The sequence below is a fragment of the Fusarium solani genome (assembly GCF_023522795.1).
Source record: "Fusarium solani strain SB1 chromosome Unknown bctg00000012, whole genome shotgun sequence".
Lineage (NCBI taxonomy): Eukaryota > Fungi > Ascomycota > Sordariomycetes > Hypocreales > Nectriaceae > Fusarium > Fusarium solani.
Genome location: NW_027072146.1, coordinates 2,367,704 through 2,380,530, shown reverse-complemented (window position 1 = coordinate 2,380,530; position 12,827 = coordinate 2,367,704). Strand labels below are relative to the sequence as shown.

Genomic DNA, 12,827 nt, shown 5'->3' with positions numbered 1-12,827 from the left:
TGTTCATCAGCCCTGGTGGCGTTCTTTTCTCTGCCCAGGTGGCCATTGATTTCTCTTAATTATTATTCTACTACTGTCAATCATGTCGCTCGCATCTTGCCCCGTCTCCGGCTCAGCTGGTGGACAATGTCCCGTCAGCGGAACTTCACGCGCAGGTCAAATGCGCCGCGGATGCGCATTCTCAGGCATGGCCCAGCCTGGAGACATTCATGCCGCATTTGATGTATGTTTCCCCGAAACACTTACAAAGTAATTGCTAATCGTGTAGATTCCACGTGGCGTTGACGCTGAAGATTGGCTTCGCACAAGGTGAGTTGCGCCATGTAACTGATAGACTCAAGCCAACACATCAACCAGAGAGCAAAAGTCGATAAACGAACTGCTCTACACCAGCTACCCATCCCGAAAGGAAGTCGATGGAGTCAAGACCCAGCAGGAACTCGACAACATGAACGCCGACGACCATCATCTGCTCGCCGTTGCCCTCGGAGCCCCAGCACGACAAGTAATGCGCCGGGCAGAGGAGATTGGTCCCCAGACTGGATGGCGCGATGGTTACCTCAGCGTCGAACACGGTTTTTGTCCTCCCGACTATGAGGAACCCGTCAGCGCTCTTGCGAGATCACCAGGAAGGATATGGTCTGATTTGTGTGAGCGCATGCCGGGATGTTGCGCTCGAGGAAGAGTGAGGGAAGCAGTTGCTGCGTTGCCCCTAGTCGAAGGCACCGACGAGTTCATTCCCGACCAAGCTCTTTGGGCCGCAGTTGTGGCTCTCGGCATGCTCTGCTCCATCTACCGATTCGAGGACAAACACGACGGAAAAGATGGAGTGGCAATTCAAACCAGCACATCGACCAGGCCCCAATGTCCCATGGGCGATGATCTCTGCGACGAACTTGTGGGTATCCCTCTATGCATCGCTCTTCCATACTTTCAGATTTCTCGAAGGATGGGGAGGATCTTGCCCCATCTCTCGTTTCCCGACCAGGCTTCGTACAACCTCAAGATTCGAGACCCCAAGTCCAACTATCCGTATCTTGCGAGATTCGAAAACACGGACCTCAGATGGCCAATGTTTGGGGAGAGGGCCGAGGTGGCGTTTCTCAAGGGATGCGCCGACACATCTGGTGAGTTTGTCAACTTGGGCCCACTGCTACTACTAACACGTTCCGAACAGCCTCGTTTCAACATGGTCCCGATGCAATCGCTGCTTGTCAAGAGCACGTCATGACCGGCAATGTCGAGGGCTTGCTCCACGAGATGATCCGTCTCAAGGAGATTCTTGAGAGAATGCCCAATGCCTTCCACAGCATCTCGCCAAATCCCAACGCTGGAGACAACTACGTCTCTGCTGATCGATGGGTCAGATGGGGACTCTTTTCTGCGCCCTTGTCTAGGCGATGTCCAGCGGCCTCTGGTCTACAATTTCCCCCTTATCTGATGATGGATGCATTCTTGGGCCGAAAGACGTAGGTCATCCCAGTTGGCCTTAGACCTGAAACTGACATATACAGGCACACATCCTTCCTTGGCGTCGAGGCCGTCCATCTCAGAGCATGGCTCCCTTCCAACCACCGCGCCTTCATAGCCGCCATCCAATACCACTACTCCATTCCCGAATTCGTCCAAAGATCCGGCGACCCCCGCCTAATGGGCGTCCTGGAAGGCATCGTCGAAGCTTACGCCGGCGAACGCGGCTTTATGGGAGTCCACAGATACAAGGTCTTTGGCATCCTCGAGATCGCAGGCAAAACGGGACGCACGGCGACAAACGGCCTTTCGGGGGCTGCTGATGCGACGAGGCCTTGGGAGGAGACGCATCGGCAGTTTTCGGAGGCTATGAAAGAGAGGCTTGAGCCTTTTCGGGGAAAGCTTGATATTGAGCCTCATTCTATGCGTGGGACTTTTCAGGAGTGCCGGTATGTGGCCAAGGTGGCTGGTTGCTCTGCTATCGACAAGGATCCGAGCCGTTCGACTGCTCTGGTCACCCTTGATATCAGAGATACTGGTATCACCTTCGCGCCGGGAGACCGTGTCGCTGTGATGCCTCTCAACAGCTGGGAAGAATGCGCAAAGATGGTGGCAGCACTCGGACTTGATCAGCACCTCGAGGAGCCAGTCGACACCACCGGCATGTGGTCGCGCTTCGAGCAACACCTATCGTCCGTGAAAAGAAGTTCCCACAGGCAACTGACCGTCATCGACATTCTCCGACGTGGTCATCTCGCCCCCATCACCAAAGAGCTTGCTGTCAAGGTGCATGAGCTTCTCCATGCTTCGTCCAACACGGTACTGCAAGTTCTAGCGACTGAAGAGTGGCCTGTTGGAGGTTCTCTGGGCGACCTCCTCCAGAAAGCCATCACAGACACGCCGCCCCAAATCTGGGACAAGGCCTTTAGTCTCGACAATCTTGACTGGCTCCCTGAGCTTGTTCAGCTCGAAGTTCCGCGTACCTACTCCATCTCCAGCCACACCAACGAGTTGCTCCCAAACACAGTCGACTTGACCATTTCTCGTGCCGAGTACAAGCTCTGCTCCATGTTTTCCCAAGGACAGCACATTGCTCGGGCTGGTGTGTCGAGCGGCTTCTTTAATCCTCACCCATCATCAGCCGAAAGCTCAATCTTGTCAGACGATGTCTTGCTCGGTGTCTCAAGGCCGGTTGCCTTCCAGCTACCCATCGACCACATGGCTCCTTGTGCATTCTTCGCTGGAGGCAGCGGTATTGCACCCTTCCGGAGCTTCTGGCAGCACAGACTTCAAACATCGGGCTTGTCTGGAGGACGCAATCTGTTGTACCTCGGAGTTCAGTCCCGTGAGAGGTTCTGCTATGAGAGCGAACTTCGGAAGTTGGTCAACATGGGATTCATGGAGGTTCATCTCGCCTTCTCACGAGATCCCCGTGGTCTGGCGTATGACGATATCCTCCGAGATCTCGTGGAAAAGGAGACGCCACCTCGTTATATCGATTCCTTGATCATTGAGCAGGGAGCCACGGTCTGCGACATGGTCATGTCTAAGAAGCAGGGCGGTCTCGGAGGCTACCTCTACGTCTGTGGTTCAGTGTCGGTGTTTGACTCTGTCATGAGCGGCATCCGCAAGGCCATGTACACGTACCGCACTGCAACCATGGAGACTGTCGACCTTATCATCAACAAGGCCTTTGCGGAGCGTCGGTTCATGCTCGATGTCTTCATGTCTCCCAAGGCCCTTCCCTGCAACCTTCCCACCATCTCTCTCTCCAATTTGGCTCTTCACACTGGTCATCGACCAGGATCGCGGATGTGGATTGCCGTCCATGGAAGCGTCTACGACGTCACCGACTTCTGCCCCATGCACCCTGGAGGAACTCTCATCATCAAGTCCAACGCAGGTGTTGACTGCACCAAGTCGTTTGACAACCTTGCGCACACCAACAACCCCGAGGTATCGAGTCTCCTGACAAGGTACTTCATTGGCCACTTGTCTCCTAAGCCCGATTATCACGGAGACACGGAGTTGTCGACCCTCCATGATCTTTGGTCAGCCTACCTACGGGTCACCGTCGAGACTCTTGTGGCCCATCAATTCGAGATGCATGAGATTATGGGAGCTTCAATCGATTCACCATCAGCTCACGACCCCAATGGCATCACTAACATCTGGCTTCGCGAGGGTCTTCCCAATATCATTGCTCTTCGAACATTTTACGGCTACCAAAGTCGTCTCCTGCAAGGTGGCTTCGCAGCTCTCTTCGGCCCCAAGCTGGAGGAGCTCGTCCTTCGTCTCTCCTTCAGCTTTGCCAGCGCTGGAGGACCAGGTGCCGCATGGAAATTGCCCGATATTCTCGGGACCATTGCTCGAGCAAAAACAAGCCAAGACGCAGCTCACAGCACGAAAGAGATCAGCGCCCTCGGAGACTTCATCTGCGATCCAAGCTCCGAGTTGCGCTTCCAAGAGCGGGGTGTCTTTTCTTACGCTACAAAGAGCGTGCAACTCGACATTGAGCTTCTGGAAAATCTCCGACAAGAGGCCTGCAATGGTATGGATGCTTTTGAGAGTATCGCATCGGTCCTCGACTCTCCTGACAAGTTTGATGCTGACTCCACTCCTATCGCTGCTCTGTCTGCCTTCCTCCTGCAGACTCTTGAGAGGATGGCGCATCGCTTATCCATGTACTACGCCCAGTTGGCCCGTCTCTCAGTTTACCAGCCTGAGCTTGAGCATAACCCTGCGCGCACGCGATGGGCTTTTGTCAGGCGATGCATCCGCGATGGCACCTTTTTCGTTCTTACTCAGGCTGTCGATACTGAGGCCCTGATGGACGGACAGTCAAACGCGTACTACATGTCGGGAAAGTCAAGGCAGAAGACTCACTTTGAGAGCATTCTGTCGCAAGTCAACGAGCGCATCACTTCGTCTTCTGCAGAGGAGCCTTCGAAGATAGTACAGCCGACTTCAGTCAATGCAATTCATCACGAGAGGGGAAGAACGGTTACCAAAGACACTACCGTCGCCTCGGCTGCATCCCGCCTGAACGTCGGAGCGATTGAGAGTATGGAAAGCTTTATGAAGAAGAACAAAACGGAAATCCGGCGTCTAAGCACCATGCCAAGTCCATTCCAGCTGGAACACCTTCAGAGGGCTCTTTCGTCAATGAACCCCAACGCTCTGGCTCCCAGTCACGGGGTGTCCGTGGGTAAGATGCCTGGGTACGACAGTCTCATGTCTCTGGCCTCTCGGACAACTGGCTCTTCTAGAAAGAGCTCATTCAGTGCCGCTTCCAGCGCAGGCTCTCTAACGCCATACCCCAACATGCAAGGGCCACCAACACCGCCTAGTGATGCGAACATGGCCCTGCAAATGAAACTCGTGGGGCTGAACAGAAGGCAGCGCACTCAGTCCACCACGTCCATGCATAACTTTACGTCTGCCTCTGAGGTGAGGGATTCGAGGAGGAACAGGTCTGTCTCGGGCACCAGGAATGCTTCCAGGGGACGATCCTTGGATCATGGGCATGGGGGGAACCATCGGCGAGCAGGTTGTTGGCTTTCAAGTTGGGTGCTTTGGCTGAGCAAAAACGATCAATGACAGCCCCAACATTCTAAGAGAGCGGTTTGTAGTATAATACATGGTGCGCTGGCCGCACCCTTCTCTCACTGCTCCAATCACTTCGCTTCTAATCGTGACACACAAGATCTTAGATCTTGGAATAAACACATGCTGTCGATTATCGGGGCACTTTCAAGACCTAAGGCTAGTAAACCAAGAATTTCATTTCCAGCTATATTGTGATATGCGCGAGGTAGACAACGAGGCGCACTCTAAGACTGCGCCTCATCGCGAGCCTGTAGCGTAAAATTGTTGGAAAGCCACCACTGCCTGCTCAGCCTCCCCCTCCCTTGGCAGATTCCCTAGACGAGATGATTTGCGTATTGAGGTTAAAAGGTTCCATTCCCCGGGTCTCTCCCGGGTCTCTAGAAAGTCTCTACCTCCTTTCTCTCCACTGCCCTAGAAACCAAACAAGGTTGTTACTTCCCTCTACCCCCTCCCGCCAACCATTATAATGTCCTCCGGAGATGCCGATGAAGGTGTCTCTCAACGAGAGGCCCCCGTCACTCCTATTGACGATCAAAGCTGTCCAGCTGGTAAGAGTGCAGGCTAGCGTTTGGCGGCAATTAGGCTTTGCTGAAGGCTTCATACCAGATTTTACCTCCAAGATAGATGACCCGAGTCTTGACGCCCTTCGACCCCAGAGCGTCAGCCCCTCGTCGCAGAAACAGCCACCCGACCCAGAGCACAGCAGCGCCCGAGATCCACTCCGTCAGGAAAACGCTGTCGACGTGGATTCAGACTCACCTAGTCTGGATCTAGACTCTGGGCCTGGAAGGCACAAGGTCGTCAATGCACTCTACATAGCCGCCACGCATGGTCACTTAGATGTCATCAACTCGCTCCTTGAAAAAGATGTCGAAGTCGATGCCCCGGCCTCTCACGCTCCAATCCACGAAGCTGCCAAGAAGGGGCACTACCAAGTCGTTGAACGGCTCCTTCAAGCTGGTGCCAATCCTGATCCGCGAGACCGAAATGGTAGTTCTCCGCTGTGGACGGCAGCCGATTTAGGACACACCCCTACTGTCCGGGTATTGCTTGGTAAGGGCACTGCCAACGACGTCGCTTCACGCGAGGGGGATACCCCTCAACCAAAGGATATGCAGAGCAAACATTCCGAGCCTAGGGCAGGCGTGGATATCGAATGCCGGGCCATAAACGGCTGGACGCCCCTGATGACAGCAGCGCGGCACGGCTATCTTCCTATAGTCGAGATGCTCTTGGAGTACGGCGCGAACGTCAACGCCCGAGAAATAGATGGGTGGTCGCCACTGATGATTGCAGCTGAAAATGGCCATCCTGAAGTAGTCAGGGTGCTCATAGAGAATGGAGCCGACGTCAAAACCCAGGGAAAAGAGGCAATTCTGGACCCAGACACACCTTCGGAAGCTGAGGTGGTGGTCCGTAAGCTTTATCGCCGTCCTGAGAAAAGACGGGTCGATGTTAGGAAGCTCAACAAAAGGCCTATCCGACAGGACGTCAATGCCCCAGACAAAAACAGATTGTTTCCTCCGTCTCTAGCAGCTTGGGCGAAGGAGGACAAGAGACCACAATCTTTACAGGAGAAACTTGCAACGACGCGCACTCCTCAAGAAGACTTCACAAACCGTTTTGATGAGACTGATGTGGATGAAGCGGTCGCGGGACCCTCCAATCAAAGGGAATCAAGTATCATAATTTCCGCATCACCCGACCGCTATGATACCCACCATTTCTTCACTTTACTTGTCAAAGAACTCATCAGCGACCAAGCTCGAGAGTTGGGACACTCGGATGTCCTCCGTCAGATCAAAGAAGTGGCCTCAGAGATCCTTTACTCCCGGCCGAAGAGCATCGAAATACTAAAAGCTCCAGATAATTCTTGGATTAGCCGGTTGAGTTATTTCATCCATGATGGCCCTCAGAATGAATGGGATTTGTGGCATTTCAGTGCGCCAAGGATCTTGCCGCCTGGATATGTCCAGTTGACCTGGGAGTGCGTGAGTTCACCGTCGACAAGCCCTACAAACGGAACTCTAATAACATTGTCCATCAAGATCTGCCACGATACCCGGAAAGCTATGGTGCCTGAGTCTTTTGGTAAACGTCTCATTGAGATAAACCAAACCTTGGCCCTGTCGTCAACCTCAACCGCGACCTCATCAACTACTGCCTTTACATCTCCGCCTTCGTCACTTACTCTTCCAAGCTCTCAAAAGAAACCTCAAGACCAATCCACAGGCAAAGTATACCTACTCTCCTCACAAGCGTTAGCGTTAGAGCGGCAGTCTTCAACAATGGCCGCAACCGTTCCTACCGTCATACCCATGCCAATAACCAGTAGATATGTTCTCTTCATGGTCAACTCGGATCGCCTTCTTCTTCGGGCGATTGAATCTCAGTCATTGTCCAATGACCAATTTTTCAGACGACTAAGATTCGAATACCGTCAGTTGAGAGGGTGGTTCAGGACGTGGCTAGGATTATCAATATTTTCGCACTGCGATTTTCAAAAGGTGAACTTTTGATGGCCATAAACACCAATCACCTTCTTCGTCCAATTCTAACTAAATGAATTAGTTTGAGGCATGGATACCCGAGCGATACTGTGAAAGGGGACACGGCATCCCTCCTCTTTCAGAGACGGGGTATTTTTATGAGCCCAGGCCTATGGACAATGAGCCCCCGATCTCCAAGCATGAGTTCTACGACCGGTTCCATCAAAGGGTCACATCTGAGAAGTGCATGGCAGCCCATGGAGGCATGTGCAGTGACCACGACGCGGTCGATAGGATCCCCCAGAAGAAAGGCCTCGACGACATCATCACAAACAGCCGACCACAGTTTTGGGGGATTGTCGCCCGAGAGCAAAGGTCAGGTGTAAGAATGTTGATCTACTTCGTTGTTTCTTCTCTTTCTGGGCTAGCCTTTTTCTTCTCGTGGTTGTTTATTTTGGAAAAAGACAGTCTTCAGGATGCTGCAACCCTGCTGCTCACATTATTCAATCTGCTCGGCCTTCTATTGACGGCACAGGTAATGTTGGCGTGAAAGCAGCTTTTCATTATTCTACAATGATTGGACAGAGAGTTGCTTAATGCACAACTTCAGTTAAGGGATAAGAGTGATTAGAGATGTCCAAAGAAGCCAGAAAGGAGCTACATCAATAGTCATCCATACCCTCGTTGTCACATTTTTTCCTCATTGAACTCATTCTCTTCTGCCTCTTTTCCACCACTTTCCTGGGTTCCCAAACGGGTCTTTGTTTACCGCGGGTGTTGAGCTAACTCGGAAGGTTGGACACGACGCTGGTATTACATGGTCTCAAGGACTAGGTGCTTGTCAAGGTCTGCGATAACTGCCGGCCTTCAAGGCCTGCTGTATCCTTTCCAAGCTAGACATTTGAAGGATCTGTTTAAACACACTTTCTGTCGTGTTGGCAAAATGAGGCGATCGGGATGTTGTGCTGATGCATCTGCCCTCTCACCAGAAAGCTAATCCTCGAGTGGGCGCTGGCATCTAGATTAGAGAAATAGTGTATGGCTTCGCTGGGAACACTCTCCAGCCAGAAAAATAGCACATCATTCTGCGCTATGCGACCCGTGCATTCTAGAGATCGCCCACGCAGGTATTCGTGAGCTCGAGAATACTTGACAATGGGTCTCCCGGCCACTTTCTTCACCGTGTATTCGAAGACGTGTGTATCCGACCCATTTCAAATCCCCACGTACATAAAACTTGCTTCAATTGTTTCATGTACAGCTTTTGGATGCGTCTCGAGCGTCTTCAGAGTCGCCTAACCCCAAACCCATAGTGTAATATCTTCAAGACCATCAAAATCCTACAGCGCCTCTCTTCATAGATTCACGTATCAAAACATAGAACAAGGAACACGATGCGAAATGATCTCTTCTATTACATTAGTTATCTGAATAATTCAAGTCTAAGCGCAAATGGCGTCCACGGCCTTTTCAATAAACTCCTGGTTGGTGTCCTTCTTCATATCATCCTTTGCAATCTTCTTAAGATCCTCCATTCGGAGATACTCATCCAGGCCGATCTCCTCCTTAAGATAAGGGTTGAAACGGATATACTTCGTTTCCCTGTGCTCATCGCGTTGGTTGAGATGTGTCATGTGTCGCGAAAAGTCCTTGCCCTTGGCGTTTGTGTTTGTCGCAAAATCCATCACCTTAGAAGCAACTCCAACAAGCTTGAACCAGGACTTCTTCGCCTTTGCAGGGTTCACATAGCCCGTGCCTAGGCTGATAACACATGAGATGGCAGGGGCAGCGTCCTTCGGGTCAACGAGCTCAAATCTCGTGTACCACAGCTGATCGATAGGGTTGTTGTTTAGAAGACCGCCGTCCCAGAAGACCAACTCGGGGTTGGTTTCGGGGAACTTTACTTCAGGGAAGAAGGTAGGGGCAGCTGATGTAGCTCGGGCGGCCAAGCTGATGGTCATCTGGTCTCCGTGGTTCTGCATGGCAGTGTTGAGCTTTGACTTGGTGTAGATAGTCTTGTCCTTGTATGATCGAAGCAGCACTGACTCAGCCCTGTTTTGAGCAGTTGTGCAGCAGAACCTATGAGGCATTAGATGTGCACATCAATCGGGGGTGGATACTTACATCCGAGCACCTCCTTCGTGCTGGAGAAGGGCGTTTCCCTTCAACTTCTTGTCGTTCTCATCGAGACCGTACTTTTCAACCACATCGTCAATAGCCTTGCCCAAAGCACCACCATCAAAGCGGCTGTCAGAGAAAACCGCCTTGCTGTTGTTGAGGTACGATGAGAAAGGTGCCCAACTGATATTGTATCCGTAGAGCCTAGGGCTAAAGATGTCCTTGGCAATCTTGTCGTACTGCGCGATGGTGTCATCGACCGACATGCGCAGACGGAAGAGCATGATGCCCATAATGCCGCCAGTGCTGGTTCCGCCCGCGAGCTCAAAGTAGTCTGCTGGGCGGGGAATCTCGGCGAGACCCTTGCGCTTTTGGACGCGGAGCATAAGTTCTCTGAGGACTTCGAGGGCCATGATTCCTCGGACACCACCTCCATCAAGAGCGAGGAGGCGGAGGCCCTTGGTGTGTCTCGTAATGGGAGCGTAGACCATTGTGATTGCTGAAGAAGGAATAAGTTGAAGAGAGGGAGAGAGAGGAGGGGCACACGACAGCAGAGGTCTGATATATATGCTCACATGCTACAGGCCTCGACCCAGTATCCATGATAGCTCTAGCCCAAGACAATTGTTCCAAGCCGAAACTATTGCTCCCTCCCGTCGGATCATGCCTCTTTTGGAGGCGCCGTCGACGACAAATATTGGCAATAGGCGAGCTGAAGGGTCTGGGCGCACTCCACCCGCTGCGGGCCGCCACTAGTTTACGCCTCTAGCGAAGGCGAGCCCTGAAGAATTGCGCGGCACTTTCTTCGCTTGCTGAGTTGCTGACGGGCTGAGACCAATTGCGGAAGTTAATTGGGCTTACCCTTGCCTTTGATCCATAGTCAGCTCAGCTTGGAGGCCAAGAATGTAACCATTCAGGATGGTTCTTATCAGGTCTTGAGCGCTCGCTGAAGAGACCTTGGTCTGTAATATCCACTGTCTCACCCAAGGCTTTCCCTAGTGAGCCCCAGGACTTGGGCCCTGAAGATGGCAAAGTCGGAACGCGGTCTTTTCAGTCACATCTTCCTCTTTTCCCCTTATCTTATTACTATGGCGGCATTGAGCAGCCAATGGCTTGGCAGAACCAAACCTCTTCTAATTGAGATTTGTGGAATCACATTCTTCTTTCGTGACCCAAGTTCAGCTCTGACATTCCACGACTACAATCAGCCCGCCACAATCATTCCAGATGGCTTATCGGAATCCCCTGCATCAGTTGGCGAAGCCAGCATGTCACTGGAGTCAATTAATACATGCCTTCTCCCTCCTCTGACTAGGCTTGCGACGAAGATTCTTGAGCCTACAGTTGCAAGAGCCAATTGGCCATTCTAGCTAAGCACGCATACACCATCTGCGTCGCCAAGCTTTCACATAGATAAGCTCATGTGTAATATTCAGTGCACTGGTCGAATCAATGTTTGTGCTACAGAGGATGCTGTTGTAACTTGTGGCTGATGGCTTCTTGTTATCATTGCAGATAATAACGATAATAAATGCTACAGAGGATTTTTCTTGTCCAGTCTTTATTAACATAGTCAGTTAAGGAAGCAACATGTCTACCGCGACTTATCAAGAAGCGCGGGTTGCCATCTACCAAGAGCTCAGACCAGAGCAGCTCTTGTGGGCCACAATAGGCAGATAAACATGCTTTCTCGTGATTCAAACGTAATTCGGAAGTTTCCTGTTGTGGTTAGTCCGTCGCGTCCAACATAAAAGACGAAAGCCGAGCTTCAACTTTTTCCTTCTTCTTCTCGTACTCTATTCCCGAGTTCACCCTCATCATGTGGGTTCCTGGTTACCTCTTGTTCTTAATTACATGTCCAGGTAACTTGCCTCATTCTATTTCCTTTCTTCAGCATGGTCAAGACTAATAACATATATAGCAATGGATCAGAGGGACATGGAGCTTGTGGAGCAGTGCTTCCTCGATATCTCCGTGGATGACGTCCTCCATTTCGATGGGGTACCAGCAGTCGAGCCCTGGGCGACCATGTATATCGATGCCCTCCACGAGCAAAGGTTCGGTGATGCGATTTGGGCGCGCTATCAGATTTTTGGAGATGTTATAGATGGTATGATTGACGGAAGGCTTACTGTGCTCGAGAGCATTGAAGAGGATGCGGTGGGATACAAGAAGAATGCGCGGGAGGCGTTTGACGAGGCCGTGGCCTTTTACAAGAGTGGTTCCAATAGTACTGATGGACACCCTGAGGTTATCGAGATCATCATGCGCATTGATCGAGAAGATGTCAGTAATAGATATTTCCCAGAGGGTGGCTAGAGGAGTCTCAACTTCTTGAACTCGCCATAATTTATAATTCACAGACAGCCAAGATTTAATGCAAAAGACAGTTTTTTGCTGAAACAGGCGCTTGGCATTGTTAGTGCTTATTGTGCCAGCTGACCGCATCGAATTGAGGGTATAAATACAGGTCCGTGGTGCCGGTGATCCGTTCGCTACTGCAAGTTCACGCAGAGCGGCATCTCGGCGAAAATGGTAGAAACAGCGCCCATTCCCATCATTTTGTGTGGAAAGACAGAAGGCATTGGCCGGGCAGTTATTGCGGCTCTGAAGCCAGAGATTGAAGGTATTGTCTCATGTTTAGTTCCTTCAGAGCCTTGCTGACATGTACAGTCGTTCACTTTGTTCTCGCTGGAGAATCAGGTCAGGCCATAATTCCCCCTCTTCTGGCAGGCCAGTCTCCACCTTCGCATCCTGAGAGCAGCACCATCGGCAGCGGGAATCACTCCCAAGCTCCACGTGCCATTCTTCTCGGCGGTGCATTTGATGAAGCGACGATGGCTCCCTTGCGGGACGCGGTCAAGGCGACTTCAGGGGCGCGTAATGTTCCTTGGATTCTTCAAGATTTAACACTGCCGGCTCCTCCGGTCGGCACGCCAGAATACTCTGCGCTTATGACCAAGAGGTCCAAGGATGCTTTGGTGAAGTTGGAACAAGAGGGAAAGCTAGATGGAAGCCATGATGGAATTGAGTGGTACTAAGATAGGTTGAAGGGTATTGACCCTCGAAACCAGTTGCAAATCGAGCCTTGTGGATCAGCGAGTAGCCAGAACATTTCACGCTGTCACGGTATCATCACAT

The 12,827-nt window shown here is 51.6% G+C and overlaps 3 protein-coding genes across 3 annotated transcripts; 2 read left to right on the top strand and 1 right to left on the bottom strand.

Moving 5' to 3' along the window:
- Positions 1 to 82: 82 nt before the first annotated feature.
- MRS44_016819 (uncharacterized protein) lies at positions 83 to 8,165 on the top strand (the record flags this gene model as incomplete). Its single annotated transcript, XM_046270115.2, has 9 exons — positions 83 to 223; positions 269 to 309; positions 358 to 1,127; positions 1,178 to 1,469; positions 1,515 to 4,920; positions 5,495 to 5,627; positions 5,686 to 7,070; positions 7,651 to 7,950; positions 8,154 to 8,165. The coding sequence occupies 9 exons, from the start codon at positions 83 to 85 to the stop codon at positions 8,163 to 8,165; spliced, it is 6,480 nt and encodes a 2,159-aa protein (XP_046130579.2).
- An 845-nt stretch (positions 8,166 to 9,010) lies between these two features.
- On the bottom strand, positions 9,011 to 10,177 carry MRS44_016818 (uncharacterized protein; the record flags this gene model as incomplete). The annotated part of the gene is made up of 2 exons (XM_046281980.2): positions 9,011 to 9,647; positions 9,693 to 10,177. 2 exons carry the CDS (start codon positions 10,175 to 10,177, stop codon positions 9,011 to 9,013), a joined length of 1,122 nt encoding a protein of 373 aa, XP_046130581.2.
- Positions 10,178 to 11,505: 1,328 nt separating this feature from the next.
- On the top strand, positions 11,506 to 12,727 carry MRS44_016817 (uncharacterized protein; the record flags this gene model as incomplete). The annotated part of the gene is made up of 4 exons (XM_046276636.2): positions 11,506 to 11,548; positions 11,608 to 11,972; positions 12,201 to 12,312; positions 12,360 to 12,727. The coding sequence occupies 4 exons, from the start codon at positions 11,506 to 11,508 to the stop codon at positions 12,725 to 12,727; spliced, it is 888 nt and encodes a 295-aa protein (XP_046130583.2).
- Positions 12,728 to 12,827: the final 100 nt, after the last annotated feature.